The sequence below is a fragment of the Sphaeramia orbicularis genome, chromosome 17 (assembly GCF_902148855.1).
Source record: "Sphaeramia orbicularis chromosome 17, fSphaOr1.1, whole genome shotgun sequence".
Classification (NCBI taxonomy): domain Eukaryota; kingdom Metazoa; phylum Chordata; class Actinopteri; order Kurtiformes; family Apogonidae; genus Sphaeramia; species Sphaeramia orbicularis.
In genome coordinates, this window is record NC_043973.1 from 42,514,355 (window position 1) to 42,540,874 (window position 26,520).

At 35.2% G+C, this 26,520-nt stretch overlaps 1 protein-coding gene across 8 annotated transcripts in view; it reads left to right on the forward strand.

Moving 5' to 3' along the window:
- The window catches only part of carmil3 (capping protein regulator and myosin 1 linker 3), a 116,801-nt gene extending 90,727 nt beyond the window's left edge, over positions 1-26,074 (forward strand). For 2 of the 8 annotated variants that reach the window (XM_030160938.1, XM_030160941.1), the window contains exons 32-40: positions 1,040-1,119; positions 7,362-7,481; positions 8,467-8,635; positions 10,613-10,985; positions 13,221-13,315; positions 13,400-13,616; positions 20,444-20,515; positions 20,880-20,999; positions 25,312-26,074. In XM_030160938.1, the coding sequence (XP_030016798.1) occupies positions 1,040-1,119; positions 7,362-7,481; positions 8,467-8,635; positions 10,613-10,985; positions 13,221-13,315; positions 13,400-13,616; positions 20,444-20,515; positions 20,880-20,999; positions 25,312-25,352 (1,287 nt within the window). In that variant the 3' untranslated portion in view covers positions 25,353-26,074. The remainder of the gene's footprint in view (positions 1-1,039; positions 1,120-7,361; positions 7,482-8,466; positions 8,636-10,612; positions 10,986-13,220; positions 13,316-13,399; positions 13,617-20,443; positions 20,516-20,879; positions 21,000-25,311) is intronic. The other 6 variants (XM_030160939.1, XM_030160942.1, XM_030160940.1 and 3 more) reach the window with 5 other exon arrangements.
- The last annotated feature ends 446 nt before the right edge of the window (positions 26,075-26,520 follow it).

The following is a 26,520-nucleotide window of genomic DNA, read 5'->3' on the forward strand; positions in this document are numbered from 1 at the left end:
TACAAGCTCTCCGATTGGTTGGTTTTGTGGCACAATTGTAACGTGTGTGTCAAGTTGAGCGTGCGGACACGACAACCTGAGCGCGCAGGGAGAGGGAGGTTGAGCGAGAGAGGGAAGGGGAAAGTGAGCGAGCGCAGCGGTCTGTTTGTGCGCCATGGAAAGAATTTGTGAGAGAACGTTATGAGTAAAACTAACATGCAAACGCATTTATGGAGCACAATATCGATTTTTGTTTGCTCAAGCATAATTTCTTTTTGAAATATAATTGATGTGCTCGCAAAATATATTTTTATGTGCTCAAAATCTCTAATTGTGTGCTCAGAATCTATCATTGCTCGCTCAAGAAACTGGCACAAATATAATTCCATAGAAGTAACTGTTTAAATTCTGCGAAGTAGGAAGGCGAATTCTGCTTTGAGTTTCTACTTTATAGGCCTCTTTAATGGTCTTAGTAACAGCAGCTAGTATTGATCTGAACTTGTTTGCTTTTACCTGGAAGGAAAAATATGTTTGCTCTGTTTAATGTCACGCTGTATATATTGAACTGCACATCCACAGGCTCCACAAGGGAGCTCAAAGGTGCTTATAAGGGGGACAGTGAATCACATGTGTGTCATTTTGAGGTTTTTATTTTAATCTCTTGACTATTTGATGTGAACTTTTGTCATTCATCTTGTTTTTCATGCCAGTGGCACTTTCTAAAAATAAGTTCCTTTTAATGTAGGAAGCTGTCGTATGTGTCTATGTGACTCAAATGTTAATCATGCGCAGCCGTCCCCCTGGGGCCGCAGGGCAGCCTCTAACTTACTGCTTTGTTTGTTTTGAGACTTTGTAAAAGCTTTTTCTAAATCGGTACAAACTCTGTTAGGGCAGCAAAAGGAGGAGTCGTTTTACAAATAGACTTCCTTTGGCAGTGGATTTGGTTTTGCCAGCCAGCTATTTGAAATGATAATACCTTTTGTCAGCCTTTCAGCTTTTTTGTTGACATGGCGGATTGATCATTGTTATCCTGTTACTCTGCTTCCTGTTGTGTTTACAGCATTGCTCCGAGAACGGGGGAGTTAATATGCTCGAGGATGGACTGCCTGATTTCTACAGCAAGAGAGTTCTACCTGACAGGTAGCTCTTTATTTGGGTGGAAACATTAAAAATGCAGCACATATCTCATTACTACAGTGGACCCCGAGGCTAACACACAGACAAGACAACAGTGCAAATGCAAACATGACGTGTATTTTACATCTCGGAGCGGTTTGTACAAGTAAAATGAGAAATAATGAACCGGTCTTGTATTAAGAACTTAATACAAAAATTCTGCCAAAAGCGCATATTATGTGACATAAATATACGATATATTACTGTAATTGTCAGAAATATATGTCATTAACTTTTAAAGACCCAGTGCTACTTTTGTGTCAGTTCCCAAACAAAATTTTCTCTCTTTTTAAAATTCTAAAGTGATTTATCCCCATTTATTGTAATATTATCCTCTTTATTTTGCATGTTTTCACTGTAAATCATGTATTTTCATATATTTAATTCACAGACCATGTAGATGCCCATTAAAGGTCAGAGTAAATTCAAAGGTTATTTTCTCAAAACAGAGAAAACTGAAGAAAAAGTGACTTTTTTAGCAAATATATCATTAACTGAACATAAAAACAAGTGTATCCATCCACTGTCATTGATCCAACTCCTTGAGTTTTACTGGTGAATCAATGTTGTAGAAGATGACTGTGTTTCCACGGTAACTATGGAGCCTCTGAACATCCAAATGGGTCATATCTGATGACCATGAAATGATGAATAACTGTATTTTACACCAATTATTTACATGTATTGATAGGATTAGTGGATCAACAGGTATTGACCACTTTATATCAGTCGATGGTTTTGGTCTACAGTGGTTGTTTGGGTCTTTATGGGTTAATACTAGAAGAATATTCATGGCGTGAAGTTACTTTACTTTGGTCAGACATAGTCCCAGGATCAATGCCTCAAACAAAACAATAGAATAATGAAATGTGCAACAAGTATTATGTTAATCATCGTGATCATCAAATAACAGTTTCCTAAATATGTAAATGTTTCCTCATTCCACAGTTATAAGAGCTTGATGTCACCACTATTAACATATTTTATTGAATTGAATAATACAGCATGAGGTTGAGTACTGCCGGTTATTAGCTCATTAACTTGTGCCTAGATGTATTAGGTTCAAAATGAAAATGTTATGTAAAATGGTTTAAGAGGATGGAATGCCCCGTTCAACTGTAGTGTACACAAAATGGAAAAAAAATAAAATAAAAATTCTCAATTATATTCATTAACTTGTGTTGGAATGCATCAGATTCCATGAAAAAAACCTCACATTGATTTTAGAGGGTGGAATGCCCTTTTCTGCAGTAAAAAAAAAAATTGATAGTGGTCACAGAATGGAAGAAAAAACAAAAAAAATGTCACATTGGTTTTAGAGGGTGGAATGCCCTGTTCTGCAATTAAAAAAAACATTGATAGTGAACACAGAATGGGGGAAAAAAAAAAAAAACACCAGTTCTCAATTTTATTCATTAACTTGTGTTTGAATGCATCAGATTCCATGAAAAAAATGTTTGTTTTAGAGAGTGGAATGCCTTGTTCTGCAGTAGTAAACATTGATAATGGACACAAAATGAAAAAAAAAAAAAAAAAAACATGAAAAAAAAGGTCACATTGGTTTTAGAGGGTGGAATACCCTGTTCAGCTGTAGAACACATTGATACTGGACATGAAATCGAAAAAAAACACAAAAAAATCAGCAGTTCTGGTTATAAAGGGTGGAATGCCCTGTTCAGCTGTAGAATACATTGATAGTATCTGACATAAAACAAAAAATATTCTGGCATTTAGAGCAGACAACGGATGTATGATATATACATATGATGTACCTAATGCGAATGTCTGATACTGAATGTCAATAAAAAACTAAAAAAAACTAAAATAAAAAAAAGATTACATTGATAATGGACACAAAATAGAAAAAAAATACATAAAAAATCATCATATTGGTTATAAAGGGTGGAATGCCCTTTTCAGCTGTACAATACATTGATTGTTGTAATCACCCAAAATATGGCCAAAAATAACGAAGAAAGACTCTGGGTTTAAAAAGACGCATTCCTTTTTACTGCGGCAACTTAAAAACACACGTACAACTTTCACAACTCGTGGCATATATCAACTTCCGAGAAAATTCCTAAGCTTCATGGGTAACACTTAGCCTCACGGGAAACGTAGTTATCTTCTCAGCATTCACTATTGCTTATTTTAACTCCACTTTTAAAATAAATCACAAATGAAATGTATTGTATCTTTTACTCAAAAATAAATTAACTGCAATTGCATATGCATCATGAAATTATACTAAATCCAAACACAAATTACTTATACTTTATCTTTCCCAAATAGTCACAACATTGATAATGGACTCAAAATGGGAAAAAAACACCCATTCTCAATTATATTCTTTAACTTGTGTTCGAATGCATCAGGTTCCATGATGATCCATATAAAGTGTGGAATGCCCTGTTCTGCAGTAGAAAACATTGATAGTGAACACAGAACGGGGACAAAAATGAGCCTCTCTTGGACATGTATTCTACTTGTACTCTACTTAAATACATGAACGCTGCGGTCATCTTGTTTTAATGACAAACTAGAAGCACTCGGAGAGCGCAGACCTCCGCCAAGGCTGATCAGTGGCCCCCCCGTGGGCCCCCCCACCCCTGATCACCACCAAAATTTAATCATTTCTTCCTTATCCCATTTCCAACAAACCCTGAAAATTTCATCCAAATCTGTCCATAACTTTTTGAGTTATGTTGCACACTAACGGACAAACAAACAAACAGACAAACAAACAAACAAACCCTGGCAAAAACATAACCTCCTTGGCAGAGGTAAATAAACAGCATGTTCCTAAAATACTTCATCACAGATTTTTTTTGGTGAAGTTCTATTTGCACAGTGTTGCAACTTCATTTAACTTTCAACATATTCATTTGTATAAAATAAGTCGTGTTTACTGTCGAAGTTCAACCTCATAAATCCAAACTCCATTTCTTTGAAACTGTGCAGTAATCACCAAGGTTATAATAGTTTTGGATTTTTAATTATAGTTTAGTTTTAATTAGTTTTGACTTTTTTTTTCTCTTATTCAGTTAGTTTTAATTAGTTTTAGAGCAGGTTTGTTAGTTTTTATTAGTTATCGTTTTTTTCTGAATGCTTAGTTTTAGTTTAGTTTAGTTTTAGTATTAGTTTTAGTTATTTCATATATTTTATCTTCCTCATCATCCTATTCAAAGAAATTAGTGAGGCGCGGATATGGGTTACCCTGGACACTTTATTTGGGGGTCGGGTTAGGGCGGCTCATGGACTGAGCAGAGACACAATGTACCGTACAATGTATAAATTCCCTATAGCAGGTTGAGGGGGGGTGCAATCCATACACAACGTCACTTACGTGAAACAATGCGAAGATGTGCAAAGCATGTGAGGAGATGCACAAAGCAGCCAGCAGTTAAAGCAGATAGAAACATATATAACCAGCTAACCAGCAGTTAAACCAGATAGAAACATATATAACCAGCTAACCAGCAGTTAAAGCAGATAGGAACATATATAAACCAGCTAACCAGCAGTTAAAGCAGATAGAAACATATATAAACCAGCTAACCAGCAGTTAAAGCAGATAGAAACATATATAAACCAGCTAACCAGCAGTTAAAGCAGACAGAAACATATATAAACCACTTATAAACATATATAACCCAGTTCCTCATCAGTCAACCACACCTTAGCAGATCTCTCATATCTTAATCATCTCCAGTTCCATTATTAGCTAACTTTGCTTCAGTTCAGTTCAGCTAGCTGTAGCTAGTAACATCAAACGTTTTTTAACATTCTAACAGGTTCCATACCTCTGTAATTGGATTAGTTTTCCTCCTCCTCTTTTCTCCTCTTCTAAACTGTGCAGTTCAGGGCTTGGAAGGTCTTTTCATGGTGATAAACTCTCCAGTTTTAACCTGGATGCTAGTTCAACACTGACTGTCCTTTAGCTCTGCTCTGTCTCTGTCACTCACACGCACACACACGGTACGCCAAAAAAAAAAAAAAAACCCCGACCCATGTATCACTAAAGTAAATCCCAGACAGGACTGTGCTGCTGTGTCCCAGCTTTAGTCTGTATGTTCCAGGTAGAGTGGGGACCAGAAGACCACTGGAAACCACCAGTGACCACACATGACAGACTGTGTAGTGTCGTATGGTGTCACCAGCTCAAACTGCTGGAGCCAAAGAAATGAATTTCATATCAATCCGACATTGACAAAGACGAAAACGAAGGGAATTGTATCCATAATATTTATACGTTTTAGTTAGTTTTGTAAGTTCACAAAACAGTTTCAGTTAGTTATCGTTTTTTTCTTTTAATTAGAGTTTTTATTAATTTCAGTTAACGAAAATGTTTTTTCAATTTTAGTTTTCGTCATTTCGTTCGTTTTCGTTAACGATAATAACCTTGGTAATCACTAAATTGTTTATCTCTTTTCTGTTGATCAGAGGCAGTTCTGTCTTCATACACTCGTCACCTACATACTAATACTTCCACTAATTACCAACAGCAGGACAAGCTGTGGCAGATCAGAGATCAGCTAAGACTTTGGGTCCTATTCGTTAAGTTTGTTTATTTGTGAAATGTCTGTTTTCAGGAAGTGACACATTTTTTTCTCTATAATCTATCTGGACATATGTGAACATACACATCAAACATCAAAATAGTATTTGATAAAGATTTATTACGTTATTGCAGGGACTTGTGTTTATGAGAAAGGTCTGTCTATTGAGCTTTAGATAAGAAGTTAGCGACGTTATCACCACAAACCATTTCTCCATCCATATTCATATTCTTAATACTTATGTAGATAATTTTTAGAAACAGATAACTTGCACAAATGGATAAATTTGAGTTGACCACATGGGATGAATACTAAAGAGCGTGAACTGAGTGGATCTTTGTTTACAATATCTGCATACATAAAAGCTGCGGAAATAATTGTTGGGATAATCGCATCACAATCTCTTCATTACAGCACCAGTGGATAAAATATAAATACATGTATTACATTAATTATAATTAAGGTTATTTACTGATTACCTAATTTAGTTTTGCTGCAAAAAAAAAAAAAAAAAAAAAAAACAGAGAACCTGCTTCCCTTTTTATAATTGGCCAAACATTGCTTTTACATTTGGCAGTTATCCTTAAATCATACATTCACCGCAGGGCTGTGATTGGAAACTGTAAGACCATATTTCCTGTGCAGTTATAGACTATACGACAGCATGCTTAAAGCTCAGCAGTCGTGTGTGAAGGATTCATTGAGGCAGCATAAACTACGCCTTCTGTCAAAGTCCTCGAACCATTTGTAAAGGTTCACTCAGAATATAAGATCAGCTGTGCACTGCAAAAATCTAACTCTTACCAAGTGTATTTTTCTCATTTCTAGTCAAAATATCTCATCACACCTAAAATAAGACATAATCACCTAAGAGGAACTTTTCAGTGAGATATAAAAATTTATTTTAGACGCTAGATCTTGAAAATCTTATTACAAGAAATCTTACCTAGATAATTTTCACTTGTTCCAATGGCAGATTTTTTTTGCTTGAATTAAGCAAAAAAAAAAAATCTTGAATTAAGCAAAAAAATCTTGAATTAAGCAACGAAATCTGCCAGTGGAACAAGTAAAAATTTTCTAGGTATTTATCTTGCTGCATGGACAGATATTTCACTTGTTTTGAATACCTTTTTCCTCAGATTTAGTGTTTTTATCTTGTTTTTAGACACCCCTTTTTTGCAGTGTATCAAGGGTTGGGACTATATAATGTTATACACACTGAAAAAAATTAAAATCTTACCAAGTGCATTTTTCTCATTTCTACTCAAAATATCTCATCACACTTAAAATAAGACATAATCACCTAAAGAGTAACTTTCCAGTGAGATATAACAACTTCTTACCAATATAATTTTCACTTGTTCCATTGGCAGATATTTTGCTTAATTCAAGACTTTCTTGCTTAATTCAAGCAAAAAATCTGGGAAAAGTTACTCTTCAGGTGATTTTGTCTTATTTTAAGTGTGATGAAACATTTTGACTAGAAATGAGAAAAATACACTTGGTAAGATTTAGATTTTTTCCAGTGTATTTCACCAAGTTCTTTGCATACTGTATAACATAAATGTTAATCTTAGTGTATTTTTCTCTCTCTCCGCCCTTATACCCTCTTGTCCTTCCTAATAATCACTCATCTTCCCTCTGCAGTCAGCTGTCATCCCTTCATCACGCCCAGTCACTGAGGAGGAAAAAAAGGCGCAGCGTCTTGTCCATTTTTTCAGGTTTTCGCAAGAACCGCAACTCCACCATCTCTAATCAGGACTCGGAGTGAGTATGCAGCATGGCAGCTGAGTGTAAGGAGGGAATAAAAGTAGCGTTTAAGTGCATCAAGTGCACTGAGATTGAAACGGCTGTTAAATTAATGCAGCGCTGGGCGTAACGTCACTTCATAGCTTCATAAATATTTTAATGGAAGAAAATATTTTGCCCTCTCCAGCTGCTTTTTTTTTTTTTTTTTTACTTAGAATTTATAGCACTGCATATATTTAGGCTGTTCTTACATAACTGCACATAGTGGAAAAAGTAGACGGCGATATTGGAGAGAGAGGGAAAAAGTTTATTTTTAATGAAACTAATGGAAGAGAATGACACCACTTTTCACTCTATGCAAAGTTTATACAGTCGGACAGAAATGGGGACAAAAAGGCACCCAGAGTGATGTCTCATCTGACAGAGCTTACATTTAAAAACCTACAGGATATGTGGCAACCTTTAAAGAGGTGTGAGGCAATCGTTTCTGCGAGTAACAACCTTTTTTGCAATGCTGGAGCTACACATTTAAACAGAGGTGGTGTTTTATACCAGCCCAGCACGCCCTGAAAGAGATGAGACCGGCTTTAAAAAAAGAAAAAAAAACCTTTTATGTGCTACACCTGTTGTGCCAGATTGTAGCTAAACAATTACAGATGCAGGGTTGTTTTGTTGTTACTTTTACCTGGCTGGCTTTTTTTTTTTTAATTTTATGCTATTTTATCCTAGACAGTGCAGATTGTTAAGAATTGTAAAGGCCTGTGAGGAAAAAAGGTGTCTGGCTGCAGCATTTAACAGGAAACACAAGCACAAACCATTACTGTAAATAATAAATGTATTATCCTGCATATGCATGTGCATTATTTTTATAATACTCCAAGGCTGTTTGAACGCAGGTTGGTTCTATAGCACTTACTCATATCATATCTCTCAACCCTGCATAAATGTTCTTGAATATGACTCGCACATCAAGGTGCCTGTGTTTGTCTTGTGTTCCAATCAGCAGCGCATCGGAGAATGTTTACTCCATGATTCAGCACCCTAAGGACAGTGGAAGGGCAGATAGCGCTGTTCCCGGAGCCAATGGGACCATGCCTTCACCGCGGCCTGCACAGGGCGTACCTGCACATAGCATGAGGGCCGCCAGCCCCCCCTGCCTCATCCAAAGACAGGTACAGCGATCTGGACAGACACGGCAACCCTTTTATGAGCTACTTCAGGTTAAGGTTAACTCGTTTTATTATCCCCTGCAGGGAAATTCGGTCTCTGCATTTTACCCAGTGTAATAAACACACAGTACCTAGCATTAGCATTAGGACACAGGTGTCAGACATACAGCCCATGGGCCAAAACCAGCTCAATCTGGTCCTGGGGTGAATTTATAAAATGCAAAATTTACACTGACAATATTGACGGTCAAGGATGTCAAAGTCATTTTAGTTCAGTGGCCACAGACAGACCAGTTAGTTTTAGTGTCAAAAAGTAAAACTACATGACACTGTTTACATTTACAAGCTATCCTTTTACAAAAAATGTCAATAACCTGAACATACATTGACAACATGAAATGTCTTAAGAGAAGTTTTGACAATATTCCGCCTGTTGCCTGTTACTATATATTTTGTGGATTTGTAGATCCACTGTGATCTGTAAGTTGTAATGGACATGTTAATGATACACTGAGGATAATATTATTAAAAATGCCCTAATTTTTCTTAAGACATTTCATGTTATTCAGATTTTTAAGGAAGTTTTATAGATGCACTGCAAAAATCAAAATCTTACCGAGTGTATTTGTCTCATTTCTTTTCAAAATATCTCATCACACTTAAAATAAAACATAATCACCTAAAGAGTAACTTTTCAGTGAGATATAAGAACTGATTTTTAGACAATAGATCTGGAAAATCTTATTTCAAGAAATCTTATCAAGATAATTTTCACTTGTTCCATTGGCAGATTTTTTTTGCTTGAATTAAGCAAAAAAAAATATGGGAAAGAGCAAAAAAAATCTGCCCATGGAACAAGTGAAAATTATCTTGATAAGATTTCTTGAAATAAGATTTTCCAGATCTATTGTCTAAAAATCAATTCTTATATCTCACTGAAAAGTTACTCTTTAGGTGATTATGTCGTATTTTAAGTGTGATGAGATATTTGGACTAGAAATGAGAAAAATACACTTGGTAAGATTGTGATTTTTGCAGTGTGTAAACATTTTCATAGTATAATTTTACTTTTTTCACTGTTGTTATTTTTCTGGTCTGGCCCACTTCAGACCATATTGGGCTGAATGTGGCCCCTGAACTAAATTGACGTTGACACCCCTACATTAGGAGCTGTGAGCTGCATTGAAGGCGCTAGAGAACCACCAGATCTTCATCACTACCATAGTCAGGGTCCTATATTTACTTTTTTTTTTTTTTTTTTTTTTTTTTACTTGTTTTTAACTTCAAACTCATGATCTAAAACCTTCACTGACTTTTTGACCTTTGAAAGCATAACAACACTTCTTTGATTTTTTTTTTCTTTAATTAATTTTTTTTAACAAGCGTTTGGCAGTATTCCACTGAACCACCGGTGCACAAACCAGTTCAAAGTAGATGCAAGTCATTTAAATTTTAATTTAGATTTCTAGATGTTTTCGTCTATCTGTTCCAGCCCACCTCTTATCAAAATCGGGAACAATTCTCTTCTGGTTCCTGCGGTTCCACATGACATGACACACTGCATCATTGCTTTCCCGTGCTCATAACCTGCTATTTCCAGCTGAATTTTCAGTGTTGGATTTGTGTAGCTGGTTGAGGTGTGGGAGTCTGTATGGTCTATTTTAAATCTCTAGCCAAACATACGCACACACACCCGCACACTCAGACTCATCTAAATCCTTTTGGTTCCCAAAGTATAGTCCACGGATCCGCTCTCATCCATAAGGGGATTTGAGGACACCCTTAACAAAATGAGGCATAATTTAATTTTAATGTAATTGAGTTGAATAGAAGTTAATTCTAATTGGTTCACTCTTTGTACTGTAACTACCAGAGCAGACCGTTTACTGGGTCATCACCAGATGTATGTATAAATCATATGGTATTTGCATTTGACTCCTATGAGGCTTGGTTATTCATGTACATTCTGTCTTTGTCCAGTCCACAGACCTGGTCAGCATGGTGTATAGCTGCATAGGGGCTGAAATCGAGGACTCTGATGCCAGCAGCACCGGTGACGTCAAACCTTCAGACCAAGACCTTGACAGATCGACCACCATCTCAGATGCCCCCGCAGATACTCGGACAAACGGCCACGTGGTGTCCTCCAAACAACAGACGGACAGACAGATGGAGACAGGCAGGCAGGAGAGGATCGTACCGCTGACAGATGCACGGACCGAGATGGAAGAGGACAGACAGAGCAGCGGCGGCGGAAGCGTGGCCCCCTCTGGGCCAAGGCCAGAGCCCCCTCCACAGAGCACCAAGCCCAGTTTAGCTGTTATGAGACAGAGACACCTGCAGGAGAGTTTAGGTAATACAACCGAAGCTGATTTCCAGTGCATCTTCTGTTTATATACACTAAACACAATCAATGTCAGATAAAATGTGATACTACATAATTACTGTAAACAAATGATGAAAAAGGCTGGCTGACATTCCTGTTATGACATGGATTTGTTTACTTAAAAAACAACGTTTGGCAGTTTATTTGACAGTGTTGGGGATGTTAATTACCAACAATAACGTGACGGTAATAACCTACTATTATATCAACATGCACTGTGATTAATTTTTGTATCACTGTCCTGGAGCTCTGAGGAAAAAACCCATAGAAGAAACGATATAAAACTAGAAAAGCACTCGGAGAGCGCAGACCTCCGTCAAGGTAGATCAGTTCCACCCCCCCCATCACCACCAAAATGTAATTATTGGTTCCTTGTGCCAGTATCAACATTTCCTGAAAATTTCCTGAAAATCCATCCGTAATTTTTTGAGTTATCTTGCTAACAGACAAACAAACAAACAGAGAGACAAACCCCGGTGAAAACTTAACCTCCGCCGTTACATTTGGCAGAGGTAAATATAACAGCAACATAAAGCTTCTCAATCGGTAAAAGAATATTTGTCAAACTAGACAAAAAGTGGCTTTAAATAGAAATGCAGAGAAAGTGTCATAATGTCAAAGGTGAGCTGGATGGGTCTTCACAGACAAAGACCTGTAAAGGCTTAGCGCTATTTTCTAGTCTAGACTTTGTAACAAGAAAAAACTCTTTGCTGTGGCTCAGAGGGAAAAGATCAGTACAATAGCCAGAGGCCAGTCATCCACTACATGAAGGGAATGTGAAAACGTGGAGGATGACTTTAAACAGTACAGAAATGTATGAAAAGGCTGCTCCACTTTTGCTCTGATTGAAAACCTGCAACACTTTGACAGCAGAGGGTTTTATTAATAGTAACTGCTGTCAAATGGAGATGGGTTGTCACTGATTTCCACCTACTCAGATGCAAATACTGAATGATCTAGTCTTTTCAAACTGTTACAGACACCCGACACAGAACATACCAACAACTCTTTGCATAATTTCGGCTGTTTTGGTTTTACTTCCAGTTGAATTTTCATCATTGTTGCAGTTGACTATATGTGTGGAAACATTTTCAGCCTCAGTCTTGAAACTTCTTGCAGATTAATTGCACAAGTGCTCATCACCCTTTCTGCTTAGGGATTTTTTTTTTTTTTTGGAACCTTTATTCAGGGTTCCTACGCAAGTATGGAATTTGATTTTATAAATTTCCAGGTCTGGAAAAGTATGGAAAATGGAAACAAATGTATGGAAAAATATTCATGTTTCCAAAACTGTTACCACTGTGCTATTTTCTAAAACATAAAATTCTGAATATCTAAAAAAAAGAAATGGATCGATCTGTTTTTTTTAAAGCACTTGCTAGTGGAGCTAAAATGTTTGTGTGAGAGCACATACTGTAGGCTACACGTCCCAGAAAACATTTGGGCAGATTGACAAGTTGAATGCCCCGCCTTCTGCTCTTATCCTCCTCCAACCCATTTTAAGGCCCGCAAAGGTGTCATCAAATTTCACTGCTGCTTTGACGGGCAGGCGATGTCCACACACTGTTCGTGAGTGAGCTATTCAACATGCCTTGTATGATCGTTGGCAGAACTCATAATGGGTAGATGTAGATTCTTTGACAACTGGGTCATAAAGACTGGTTGGCTGGTTGACATCTGGAAATTAGGGTCTGGAAAAAGTATGGAATTTTGAAATTTCAAATGTGTTGGACCCTGTTTATTTAACCAGGAAAAAAGACTCCTTTGCAAGAGTGTCCTGGTCAAGACAGTGGAATTTTCAGTCATACATCCACACTAAAAACATACATAAAACACACAGTGAAATTCAGTGCTAAAGCCATACATAAAACACTATACTAATACATATAAAACACCATCAATGAATCAAAATGTACTAAAAGTATACAACAATGTTCCGTAAAAGTATGTCAAAGCAGAACCTGAATTCTTTTTTTTTTTTTTTTTTTTTTATTATAAATCGATGTTGAGATTTATCCTTTTCCCACTTATTTAGAATGACTGATAATATTAAATATATATTTAAAAAGACCAGATTCTTCAGTTTTATCTAATTTTATTGATTGTTCCAGGCAGTGGGAGCAGAAAATAAAAAAAAAAACCCTAAATGTTCAAAAACAGTTTTAGGCAATCGTTGTAAAGGCTGTTGTTTTTACTTAACAGAAGAAGCAGGAAGACTGGAAATAGAAGAGGAGCAGAGTGAAAGAAAGCAGAGGGGCCGTGGACCAGAGGGGCAACATCCTCTTATTACCAATAAGGTGAGTACACAGAACATAGAAAAGAAGAACATTCGGTACTGTATATAAATGTGTTGCTCTGAACTCGATGCTGTACTCCTGCAGGCCAATCTGGACCTATCGAGAGACAAGGCCTCTCCTGAAAAGGTCAAGGTCTCACCGAAAAGCTCACCTGCCAGTCCAGGTGAAGAAGCAAACGGTGACCAGAGGAACTTGGCTCTGACACAACCGATCATTCAAGATGAGGGGACCGCTGAGCGCAAAAGCCCACCAGCATCTGCCAACGCGGGGTCAGAGGCCGCAGATCCCGCCACCAGTCCAGGTATGAATGAACTCTATTATGCTACTGTGAAAAGGAAGATGAAACAGCAGGATGTCCCACACTGTCTGTCAGAAGTTCCCATGTAACAAAAGGACAAATTCAGAGAAACTTTGGTTGAAACGTTATTCTGCCAAGATTATCTTTTATTTCAACAAAATAATTAGTGTAACTTTACCCTCATTCTGAGTCGAACTCCACCTACTGCATGACTCTGGAAACAGACACAAAGTCAGAAAGAGGCTAAGATGAAAGAGGTCATCGAGCCTGTTTACATGACCATGAAAATCCCATAACTGGGAGTAATCGGATAATTGTAATAACTGGATCTGACGCGTTTATGTGCACTTCAGAAATGCGATAATGGAAAAACCCTGGTTTAGATTTTTTAGTACTTTATTTCGGAGTAAGTACGTAATGTAGTGATGGTAGAATCAAACTTCCTGTTATCGTCAGACTCAGAGTTATTGTCATTCGATCAATGATACATGATAGAATGAAATCTAGTTAGCCAGGTCTCGGTTTGTAGTGTAGGTGTAGTCAAACACAGTAGAATTTAGTGCTAAAACCATACATAAAACACTTTACTAATAACATGCATATACAGGGGTTGGACAAAATAATGGAAACACCTTCACCTCAAGATGATAATGCCCCAATCCATACAGCTAGAATTGTTCAAGAATGGCATGAGGAACATTCTAATGAAGTTGAGCATCTCGTATGGCCGGCACAGTCCCCAGACCTCAACATTATTGAGCATTTATGGTCAGTTTTAGAGATTCAAGTAAGACGTCGATTTCCACCGCCATCGTCTCTAAAAGAGTTGGAGGGTATTCTAACTGAAGAATGGCTTAAAATTCCTTTGGAAACAATTCACAAGTTGTATGAATCAATACCTCGGAGAATTGAGGCTGTAATTGCCGCAAAAGGCGGACCTACACCATATTAAATTATATTTTGTTGATTTTTTAAGGTGTTTCCATTATTTTGTCCAACCTCTGTAAAACACCATAAATATATCAAAATGTACTAAAAGTATACAACAATGTCCCTTAAAAGTATGTCAAAGCACAACCTGAATTCAATAAAAAAAAAATAAACTAATCTACACTGAGATTTATCCTTTTCCCATTTATTTAGAATGACTGAGTACATTTAAAGAGACCAGATTCTTCAGTTTTATCTCCTTTTATTTGTTGCTCCATGCAGTGGGAGCAGAACATTAAAAAACTAGAAAAGCACTCAGAGCGCAGACCAAGGCAGATCAGCCCCCCCCCCCCAATCACAACCAAATTTTAATCATTTGTTTCTTGTGCCAGTATCAACATTTCCTGAAAATTTCATCCAAATCCGTCCATAACTTTTTGAGTTATCTTGTTAACAGCCAAACGCTATACAGTACGTACACTATATTTAGAATATCTTAGCCGCTTTTTCCGTCTGTGATACAGTCTGGTCGCACATGAAACTGAAACCCTGAGATGCTCTTAAACTTTAAACTGTGCTGAAAAAAATTGCTTCTCTACAGCCTGTGTAGTTGTTTCACTGTGGTGTTTTTATCTGTTTTTTCAGACTCAAACTGACAAACAAATTCACAGATTTAAGCAGTGATTGTAAAAGCAACATGTGTGTATTAATGACTTCAGTTTGACCCGTCAGAAAGTTAATAACGTTTGGCAGAATCTGACTGAGAGGCAGGTGAACACTGACCTTTTTATTAAAAATTTCATGATGTATTTAGAAGCCAATAATGTAATAACAGCCCATAACGTAATAAATTTGCCATTTTTAAAATGTAGTAAGTCAATAACGTAATATCTGGCCAACAATGTAACAAAAGTCCTGAACCGATAACGTAATAACTTTTGGTCAAAAACGCTTTAACTTATTGGCAAGTTATTACGTTATTGGCCTGGTTTAAAAAAAAAAAAAAAAAAAAATTCTTTGCAAATGTAATAACTCAGCCAAATACATAATAAGTTATAACATTACTGGCCAAAAGCTATTACGTTATCTGTTCAGGACTTTTATTACATTATTGGCCTATTACATTTTAAAAATAGCAAATTTATTACGTTATTGGCCATTATTACATTATCGGTTTTAATTACATTATTGGCTTCTACAGACGTAGTGGTACTAAAATGACACAAAAAGTACAAATCTACAGGGTGGGGAAGCAAAATTTACAATGAACATTTAGTTGTTTTTTCTCAGCAGGCACTACGTCAATTGTTTTGAAACCAAACATATATTGATGTCATAATCATACCTAACACTATTATCCATACCTTTTCAGAAACTTTTGCCCATATGAGTAATCAGGAAAGCAAACGTCAAAGAGTGTGATTTGCTGAATGCACTCGTCACACCAAAGGAGATTTCCAAAATAGTTGGAGTGTCCATAAAGACTGTTTATAATGGAAAGAAGAGAATGACTATGAGCAAAACTATTACGAGTAAGCCTGGAAGTGGAGGAAGCAACAAAAAACGTACCGAAGTTTTTATTAAAGCTCTCAAATCCAAAATCCTAAAGGATCCAACCAAATCCATGAGAAAAATGGCAATTGAACTTGAAGTAGACAACAAGACCGTTAGAAATGCAGTAAAATATGATTTGAAGATTTAAATTCTCATGACTTTCAATAAACTAATTGGTCATACACTGTCTTTCAATCCCTGCCTCAAAATATTGTAAATTTTGCTTCCCCACCCTGTACACCGTGAAATGAGTGGGACGTAGGGCTGCATGATATTGGTAAAACTTGTTTTTATATATGGACTTTTATATACAGGGTGGGGAAGCAAAATTTACAATATTTTGAGGCAGGGATTGAAAGACAGTGTATGACCAGTTAGTTTACTGAAAGTCATGAGAATTTATTTGCCGCAAGAAAATTGACATAATAGAAAATGTTTTTATTCTATGTGTCCTCCTTCTTTCTCAATAACTGCCTTCACACGCTTCCTGAAACTTGCGCAAGTGTTCCTCAAATATTGGGGTGACAACTTCTCCCATTCTTCTTTAATAGTATCTTCCAGACTTTCTCGTAATAGTTTTGCTCATAGTCATTCTCTTCTCTACATTATAAACAGTCTTTATGGACATGAATAAATTAAATACCTTCAGTCAGATTTGCTTTAGTTAATGCAAACTTTTACATAAACTGTGTTTGACTGTGACGCTCAGCCTTTTTATGTGATCTAGTAAATAAAGTTTACTTTACTTGTTTAGATTCACTTTATACTAAGCATATTCACATTATGTTTATTTCGGATAAATAAACTTTAAATTTCATATATTTCAGTTACATTATACTTTAAAATATTACTTCATGTTTATTAGAGCCAAGAATCATTTTTTTGAGTGTTGTCTACCTCAAGTTTAATTGCCATTTTTCTCATGGATTTGGTTGGATCCTTTAGGATTTTGGATTTGAGAGCTTTAATAAAAGCTTCGGTACGTTTTTTGTTGCTTCCTCCACTTCCAGACTTTCTGGTAATAGTTTTGCTCATAGTCATTCTCTTCTTTCCATTATAAACAGTCTTTATGGACACTCCAACTATTTTGGAAATCTCCTTTGGTGTGACGAGTGCATTCAGCAAATCACACACTCTTTGACGTTTGCTTTCCTGATTACTCATATGGGCAAAAGTTTGTGAAAAGGTATGGATAATAGTGTTAGGTATGATTATGACATCAATATATGTTTGGTTTCAAAACAATTGACATAGTGCCTGCTGAGAAAAAACAACTAAAGGTTCATTGTAAATTTTGCTTCCCCACCTTGTACATTATCACCACCATTGATGCATTTCTTTACAATTGCCATACAGTCTGTTTACAGCTCACATAATGCACTTTAGTGTTTAGTAACACTTTAAATATTGTATGGTAAATAGCATAATGTGTACAGCTAAAATCCTAAACACAAATGTAAATAATTCAGTGTTTTCTGTTGTCACCAGTCTGTTTTTGTTTGGGCAGCACTTATTTCCTTATTGTACAGTCACGGAAAAAAATTCTTAGACCATCAAAAGTCATCAAAAACAATGGTTATGTAATCAAGTACTAACTCCTGTGTGTATCATGTGACTAAAACAGACAGAACAGAAAACATGGAATGCCGAAAAGCACTGCTGATGTAAGAACTGAAGTGATTTTGGTTTTTATCAAGAAAACAACGGAAAATGGATAGATATCAGCTCAGAGATTAAACTACTATGAGCTATTTTTGTTGTTATCATTATATTTGTCCATACAAATGTACCTTTAGTTGTACCAGGCATTAAAATGAACAAGAAATTGAAGAAAACAAGATGGTCTAATAATTTCTTCAGCAACTGTATGGCATTATGGGAAGATACTCCCACTGTTCTATTTATTTACTGTTGTATATTGATATTCAGTTTGTGTGAATCTGTTCAACCCATGGGAGTCAGGATGAAAAGTCTAGTCTCAAGCCCCAAAGTCCTGGATTTTGTGTATATACTGTCAAATTAGCACATCCTTAAATGACATATTTTGTTTTATTGCAGCAAAATCAAGGAATTGATTTCACATATAGGGAACTCTTATCCTGGCACCATTACACTACAAACAAAAAGTTAAGGATATTTTACATTTTTGGGCTATTTTTTTCAGTTGGAATTCTTTCACAGCACTTTTTACTTTTTTGTGTGTGAATTGAATTGAAACACATTTTTTAATGACCAGACAGTTTTATTTACAAATGGCAAAAATGACAAAAAAAGAAATATCCTCAACTTTTTGTTTGTAGTGTATGTTTATTACAAATCTTAAGTGGATTTGCTGTTCAGTCATATTAGAACATAACCTCAGTCAGACTGGGCCGTGTTAATGCTGTGAATTAACAGGTTACTTCATACACTAGAAAAAATCTAAATCTTACCAAGTGTATTTGTCTCATTTCTAGTCAAAATATCTCATCACACTTAAAATAAGACATAATCACCTAAAGAGTAACTTTTCAGGGAGATATAAGAACTGATTTTTAGACAATAGATCTGGAAAATCTTATTTCAAGAAATTTTACCAAGATAATTTTCATTTGTTCCATTGGCAGATTTTTTTTGTTTGAATTAAGCAAAAAAAATCTTGAATTAAGCAAAAAAAAAAAAAATCTAGAATTAAGCAAAAAAAAAAAAAAAAAAAAACTGAATTGAGAAAAAAAAAACTTGAATTAAGCAAGAAAAATCTTAAATTAAGCAAAAAAAAAATAAAAATCTTGAATTAAGCAAAAAAAAATCTGCCAATGGAACAAGTGAAAATTATCTTGGTAAGATTTCTGGCCGCAGGCAAATATGGCCCAAATCTGAATTTTTTTACCCATATATGACCTGTATCTGATCTGTTAAAGCAGTGGTTTCCAACCCTTTTTGGCTCATCTTAGCAAGATAATTTTCACTTGTTCCATTGGCAGATTTTTTGTTTGAATTGAGCAAAAAAAATGTTGAACTAAGCAAAAAAAAAAAAAAATCTTGACTTAAGCAAAAAAAAAAATCAATGAATTAAGCAAAAAAAATCTATGAACTAAGCAAAAAAAAAAAAAAATCTTAAGCAAAAAAAAAAAATCAATGAATTAAGCAAAAAAAATCTATGAATTAAGCAAAAAAAAAAAAAAAAAGAATTAAGCAAAAAAAAATAAAAAAATCTGCCAATGGAACAAGTGAAAATTATCTTGGTAAGATTTCTGGCTGCAGGCAAATGTGGCCCAAATCTGAATTTTTAAAAAAATTTTAAACATTTTTTTTACCCATGTGTGACCTGTATCCGATCTGTTAAAGTAGTGGTTTCCAACCCTTTTTGGCTTGTTTTACCAAGATAATTTTCACTTGTTCCATTGGCAGATTTTTTGTTTGAATTGAGCAAAAAAAATGTTGAACTAAGCAACAAAAAAAAAAATCTTGACTTAAGCAAAAAAAAAAAATCAATGAATTAAGCAAAAAAAATCATTGAATTAAGCAAAAAAAACAAAACAAAAAAAGAATTAAGCAAAAAAAAAAAAAATCTGCCAATGGAACAAGTGAAAATTATCTTGGTAAGATTTCTGGCTGCAGGCAAATATGGCCCAAATCTGAATTTTTTTTTTTTTTTTTTACCCATATATGACCTGTATCTGATCTGTTAAAGCAGTGGTTTCCAACCCTTTTTGGCTCGTCTTACCAAGATAATTTTCACTTGTTCCATTGGCAGATTTTTTGTTTGAATTGAGCAAAAAAGTTTTGAATTAAGCAAAAAAAAAAAAAATCTTGACTTGAGCAAAAAAAAAATAAATATTGAATTAAGCAAAAAAATCAATGAATTAAGCAAAAAAAAAAAAAAAAAAAAAGAATTAAGCAAAAAAAAAAAAAAAATCTGCCAATGGAACAAGTGAAAATTATCTTGGTAAGATTTCTGGCTGCAGGCAAATATGGCCCAAATTTATTTATTTTTTCCCCATATGTGACCTGTATCCAATCTGTTAAAGCAGTGGTTTCCAACCCTTTTGTCTCGTTTTACCAAGATAATTTTCACTTGTTCTACTGGCAGATTTTTTTCCCTTGAATTAAACACAAAAAATCTCGAATTAAGCAAAAAAAAAAAAAAAAAAAATATCTGCCAGTAAGTCCTTATATCTCACTGAAAAGTTACTCTTTGGGTGATTATGTCTTTGTTTAAGTGTGATGACATGTTTGGACTAGAAATGAGACAAATACACTTGGTAAGATTTAGATTTTTTTTCCAGTGTACAAACACAATATGGGGTTGGTGATGACAGTGAGGGTAAAATAATGTTTGTAATGATGATTCTGCCACCAATCAGAAGAAGAAGGAGACCATAACGGATTCCCTGCATCATCACATCACACCAGGAAGTCCAACTCATTTGATATAGGTACTGTATGTCTGGTAGTGTGTCTCCAACCCCCTGCTGATGTTTACACTCAATGCATATATATATATTTATACACACACACACTCTTAAGATATGCATGATGTTTGTTCCTAATTTAGCCTCTTGCTGTTTTGTTCATAATTTAAAACTATGAAGCAACAATAGAGCAATGTCTTTATTTTTTCATCAAATGAACCCAGCATGTGTCCACCAGTCAGTCTCTCTTTTGATGTGCTCCTATAAGCTTGTAGAGCTGGCTGCCTGTGTCCAACTTTTCTGCTTCGTCCTCTTCTGAAAACCCCGCATCCCCACTCTATGTTTGTGTCTCATGCCACTTTGCACCCCCCCCCCCCCCCCCCCCCAGGCATGGAACTGGACAGACCCTACGATCTGGAGAGGTCCTCAGATCGCAGATTCCCTGTGAAAAAGCCCTGTTTCCCCCAGTACAGAAACAAATCTCTGGACTACCCTGCAGGGACCAGATGTATGTATCTGTTTCACTTCCTGCAAATATGTGTGGTGTGACTAATTAACAGAAAACATCCGCGCAAGCTTTGAGTTTTCGTTGCAAAATTGAAAGTGGTCTGAATTAAGTGTTTAAAGGGGTGATATTTAGCTTTTTTTTTTTTTTAAATGGAATGATGCATTTGAAAACGTTTCCCTGTGGTCTGCGTAAACTGTAAATGATACGACTGGGTCTGAATTCTTCATTAATTCAACTCCACAGGCCCATCTTCAACCCTATTTCTTTTTTTTTTTTTTCTAGATATCTTTATTAATTTTAAAATTTTGAACATTCAGGAACATTAAGACAGAAATAAAACCCTGCCCCCCCCCCACCCCACCCCACCCCACCCCACCCCTATCCTGGCTCAATCACATACACACATTATACAACAAAATATTTGACAGTCTTCAGCCCTATCTCTTTTTTTCTAGATATCTTTACTAATTTTTAACATGTTGAAGGGATAAAAATAAAGGACAGGAAAGAGAAAAACAAGAGGAAAAAAAAGAAGAAAAAAAAATAAACAACCCCATGCCCCCCCACCCATACCCTGACTCGATCACATACACACATTATATGACAAAATATCTGACAGTCTTCAACCATATTTCTTTTTTTTTTTTATTCCATTATCTTTATTAATTTTGAAATTTTGAACATTAATACAAACAAAGGACAGGAAAGAGAGAAAAAAAAGAGGAAAAAAAAAAAAAAAACCCTGCCCGCCCACCCACCCCACCCCGCCCATACCCTGGCTCAATCACATACATTATACAATAAAATATTTGACAATCTTCAGCCCTATTTCTTTCTTTTTTTTCAAGATATCTTTATTAATTTTAACATTTTGAACATTAAGGAACATAAAGAGAGAAAAAAAGAGAACCCCCCCCCCCCCCCCCCCGCAGCTCAATCACATACACACATTATACAACACAGTATTTGATCATCTTCAACCCTACTTCTTTTTTTTTCTAGATATCTTTATTAATTTTTAACATTTTGAACATTAAGGGATACAAACAAAGGACAGGAAAGAGAAAAAAAAAAGAGGAAAAAAAACCCCTGCCCCCCCCATCCATACCCTGGTTCGATCATATACACACATTACACGACAAAATATTTGACAATCTTCAACCCTATTTCTTTTTTTTTCTTTTCTAGATATCTTTATTAATTTTACAGTTTTGAACATTAACAAATACAAACAAAGGACAGGAAAGAGAGAAAAAAAGAGGAGGGGTAAAAAAACAAAAAACCTGCCCCCCACCCTACCCATACCCTGGCTCGATCACATACACACATTATACAACAAAATATTTGACCATCATCAACCCTATTTCTTTTTTTTTTCTAGATATCTTTATTAATTTTTTAACATTTTGAACATTAAGGGATACAAACAAAGGACAGGAAAGAGAAAAAAAAAGAGGAAAAAAAAACAAACAACCCCTGCCCCCCCCTACCCATACCCTGGCTTGATCACATACACACATTATACAACAAAATATTTGATAATCTTTAACCCTATTTCTTTTTTTTTATTCAAGTATCTTTATTAATTTTGAAATGAACATTAATACAAAGGACAGGAAAGAGAGGAAAAAAAAAACAAAACCTGCCCCCCACCCCACCCATACCCTAGCTCAATCACATACACACATTATACAACACAATATTTGACAATCTTCAACCCTATTTCTTTTTTTTTCTCTTTTCTAGATATCTTTATTAATTTTACAGTTTTGAACATTAACAAATACAAACAGACAAAGAACAGGAAAGAGAGAAAAAAAGAGGGGGAAAAAAAAAAAAAAAACTGCCCTCCCACCCCCACCCTTACCCTGGCTCGATCACATGCACACATTATACAAGAAAATATTTGACAATCTTCAACCCTATTTCTTTTTTTTTTTCCAGATATCTTTATTAATTAAAAAAAATTGAACATTAAGAAATACAAACAACAGGAAAGAAAGAAGAAAAAAAGAGAAAAAAACCTTGACCTTATATGTGCAAATGTCGTGATGTAACTAGTTATAAAATTAACAAATTATAACAAATTAAGCAGGAGTCAAAACAGGTTGTAGAAATCCACTCGCTTTTTTGCCAAAATGTATATAAACATAGCTTCAAATTCAAACTTTTTGAACTATTATGGTCCTCAGATACACAAATAAACGAATGAAAGACTAATAATAAAAGTGGGTTTAACAAAATATGACCCCTTTAAGTACTGAGGAAGTGGATTTTGCAACTTTGGCAAAAACTCAGGTGTGTGAAAACTTTTCCATAGATGAGTCATACCTTGCATATTGATTGCATGCTTGTCCCGGTGTTGTATAAATGGCCCAAGACAAAAAAAAAAAAAAAAAAAAAATCATAAAACATATTTTAAAGATGTTATTTGGCAGGTTCCCAAATACCTCTCATTGCAGCTGGCAGCCGGATCTGACAGCGCCCGGATAAACGCGCTATTAGACGAGAGCTTCAGCATTTGTGAAATAAGGACCTTTTATCACTTGTGCTTTAATTGGAGCAGATTCCTTTTTGATACCAGTGTTTCATTATTGAGATAATTGGCAGCCATGTTTAACTGATTCATCATCACTTTCTTCTCGGAGCCGTTTGGCATCGAAGATCTAAAACCCTAAGGCGGTGGATTCAAGGGGCACTAATGACACGGCAAAACCGCTGCCAATTAACTCTGTAATACAGAGCTATAGATCAGAAATGTGCTGCAGTGAACTCAATTACCATCAGTGTAAAAATGATGAAAGGGTCCACATGTCACAAATGGTGGCTTTAAAGCAAGCTGTATGATGGGGAACGTAAGTGGTCCTCTGTGCCCTGTTTGGCTGGATTCTCATCATCAAAGGGCGACTTTGTATTTAGAGCGGTGGGGATGTTTGTCTGACCCACACTCAATGAAATCTATAAATCAGACATGCAGTGAAATGTGACACAGGTTTAGTTTGTCTAACAGTCAAAAACATCTGGACTGTGGTCAGGAGGAAAAAAAACAAATCTTACCAAGTGTATTTTTCTCATTTCTAGTCCAAATATCTCATCACACTTAAAATAAGACAAGTTCCTAAAGAGGAACTTTTCAGTGAGATTTAAGAACTGATTTTTAGACAATAGATCTGGAAAATCTTATTTCAAGAAATCTTACCAAGATCATTTTCACTTGTTCCATTGGCTGATTTTTTTGGCTTAATTCAAGATTTTTTTTTTTTGCTTAATTCAAGATTTTTTATTTATTTATCTTAATTCAAGTTAGTTTTTTTTTTTTTACTTAATTCAAGATTTTTTACTTAATTCAAGATAATTTTTTTTTGCTTAATTAAATTTTTTTTGGGCTTAATTCAAGATTTTTTGCTTAATTCAATTTTTTTGGCTTAATTCAAGATATTTTTTGCTTAATTCAAACAAAAAAATCTGAGAGTAACTTTTCAGAGAGACATAAAATTATTTTTAGACAATAGGTCTTGAAAATCTTATTTCAAGGAATCTTAACCAAGATCATTTTCACTTGTTCCATTGACAGATTTTTTGCTTGAATCGAGCAAACAAATATTGAATTAAAAAAAAAAAAAACTGGAATTAAGAAAAAATATTTTGAATTAAGCAAAAAAAAAAAAAAATCTTGAATTAAGCAAAAAAAAAGATATTCAGATCAAGAGATTTTTGGTTAATTGAAGATCTTTTTTTTTTTTTTTTTTTTGCTTAATTCGAGCAAAAATTCTGCCAATGAAACAAATGAAAATTATCTTGGTAAGATTTCTTGAAATGAGAGTTTCCAGATCTATTGTCTAAAAATCAGGTCTTATATCTCACTGAAAAGTCACTCTTTAGGTGATTATGTCTTATTTTAAGTGTGATGAGATATTTTGACTGGAAATGAGAAAAATACACTTGGTCAGATTTGGATTTTTGCATTTTTCTTCCTTGAGCTCTGTCTTCATATCTAAAGTAAAATGACCATCTTTCCTCATAATATATTGGGAATAGACAATACTTTACAGCCCATATTCACATAATATCACATTTGGAATTAACGTGCCTAATTTAGTCAATATTAAAACATTTTTTTGTTTTGTTTTGTTTTTTTCTCCAGCAACAAACAGGTTTTTTTGTTGTTGTTGTCCAGTCCTAATGGTCTGTTATTTGTGTCCAGAGCTGGTGAACTGCTCCAGTCTTTGTCTCTCCCCTCACATACTGTACATCCAGTCCACAGCTTGTTTTTACTGCAACTTTAACGCGTGGTCGTTATTTTCCTATTCAGGTTATGAAAGCCCCCAGCTCGGTAACAGAGACGTGTTATGACAGTATGAGTGGACCGGGAGACGGGTTCAGGGAAAAGAAGACTTGAACATGGAGGACTGGAGAGAGACGAGCTTTTAAAACTGTGTGGACTCAACCCGACAAAGATCCAAAAGCAGCTTTTTTTTCCTTTTTAGTCCATGGAAATATTTGTTGCTGAAAATGCATGTACTGTATGCTTTTTTTTTTGTTTGTCTGTTTTTTGTTTTTTAACCTGTTGCACTTGCTACGTTTTTTTCTCAGGCATAAGGAACAATTTAAATACACCCACAGTAGTTCTGTCTTTCCAGTATGCTCTTTATTATGAACTGTTGTTTTATGCATTTGTGCAAAAACCCTTAATATCAAATCTTATCTCTCCATCCCCTTCTTGTCTTTTACTGACAATCTGTGACTACTTCTGTGACTTTCTAATGTATTTATCCTGATGAGATGTAAATAATGATTATAAAACTGCACTAACCATTGTGGTAACTTTAACAATCATGTTTTTATTTGTGATAACGTTATCATTTGATATGTGTTTGTAAGTATGCTCTTGGTGTATGCTGATGACTGAGACGTGTCAATCACACACTTAGAACTCCCATCTCTTCAAGAGTATTTAATTCAGTCGGTGGACCACTTTTAGTTTTAATCAGACTTTTGCCGGCTTGAAAATGAGTATATTTTCTAAAAATGCTTCTCTAAATCCAAATAAATAAAAATGACTTTACACAAGGAAATGAGTCATGGCAAGAATTTGTTTTCGATGCGTGAATGCGTGTTGTATCACATTGTTTTATGCATGTTTTTTTAAGGGTTTGAATATGACAGTGACATGTATTATGACTTAAAGGGGAAAACAGACAAATTCACACTTTAAGGTCAGTTTACTGGTCACAGGCGATTATTATTTAGACTGTAAACACAGTTGGATAAATGCCCCTGGTGGTCATTTGTCACGTCGAATGGAGAAAATAATCTCCGTCGTTGGGTCAGATGGGATTCGATGGGTGCACTTGTTTGCATTTCAAATTGAGGTTGTGGAGTTTCAACGGCATGGCAAGTTATCACAAAGGATTAGTTAGAAATATGAAATGAGGCGGTATGCTGTCAGGATTTTTGCATCCAGAATAATTGGCTAAAATTTATACAAATTTATACAGACAGATTTTTTTTTTTTTTTCAT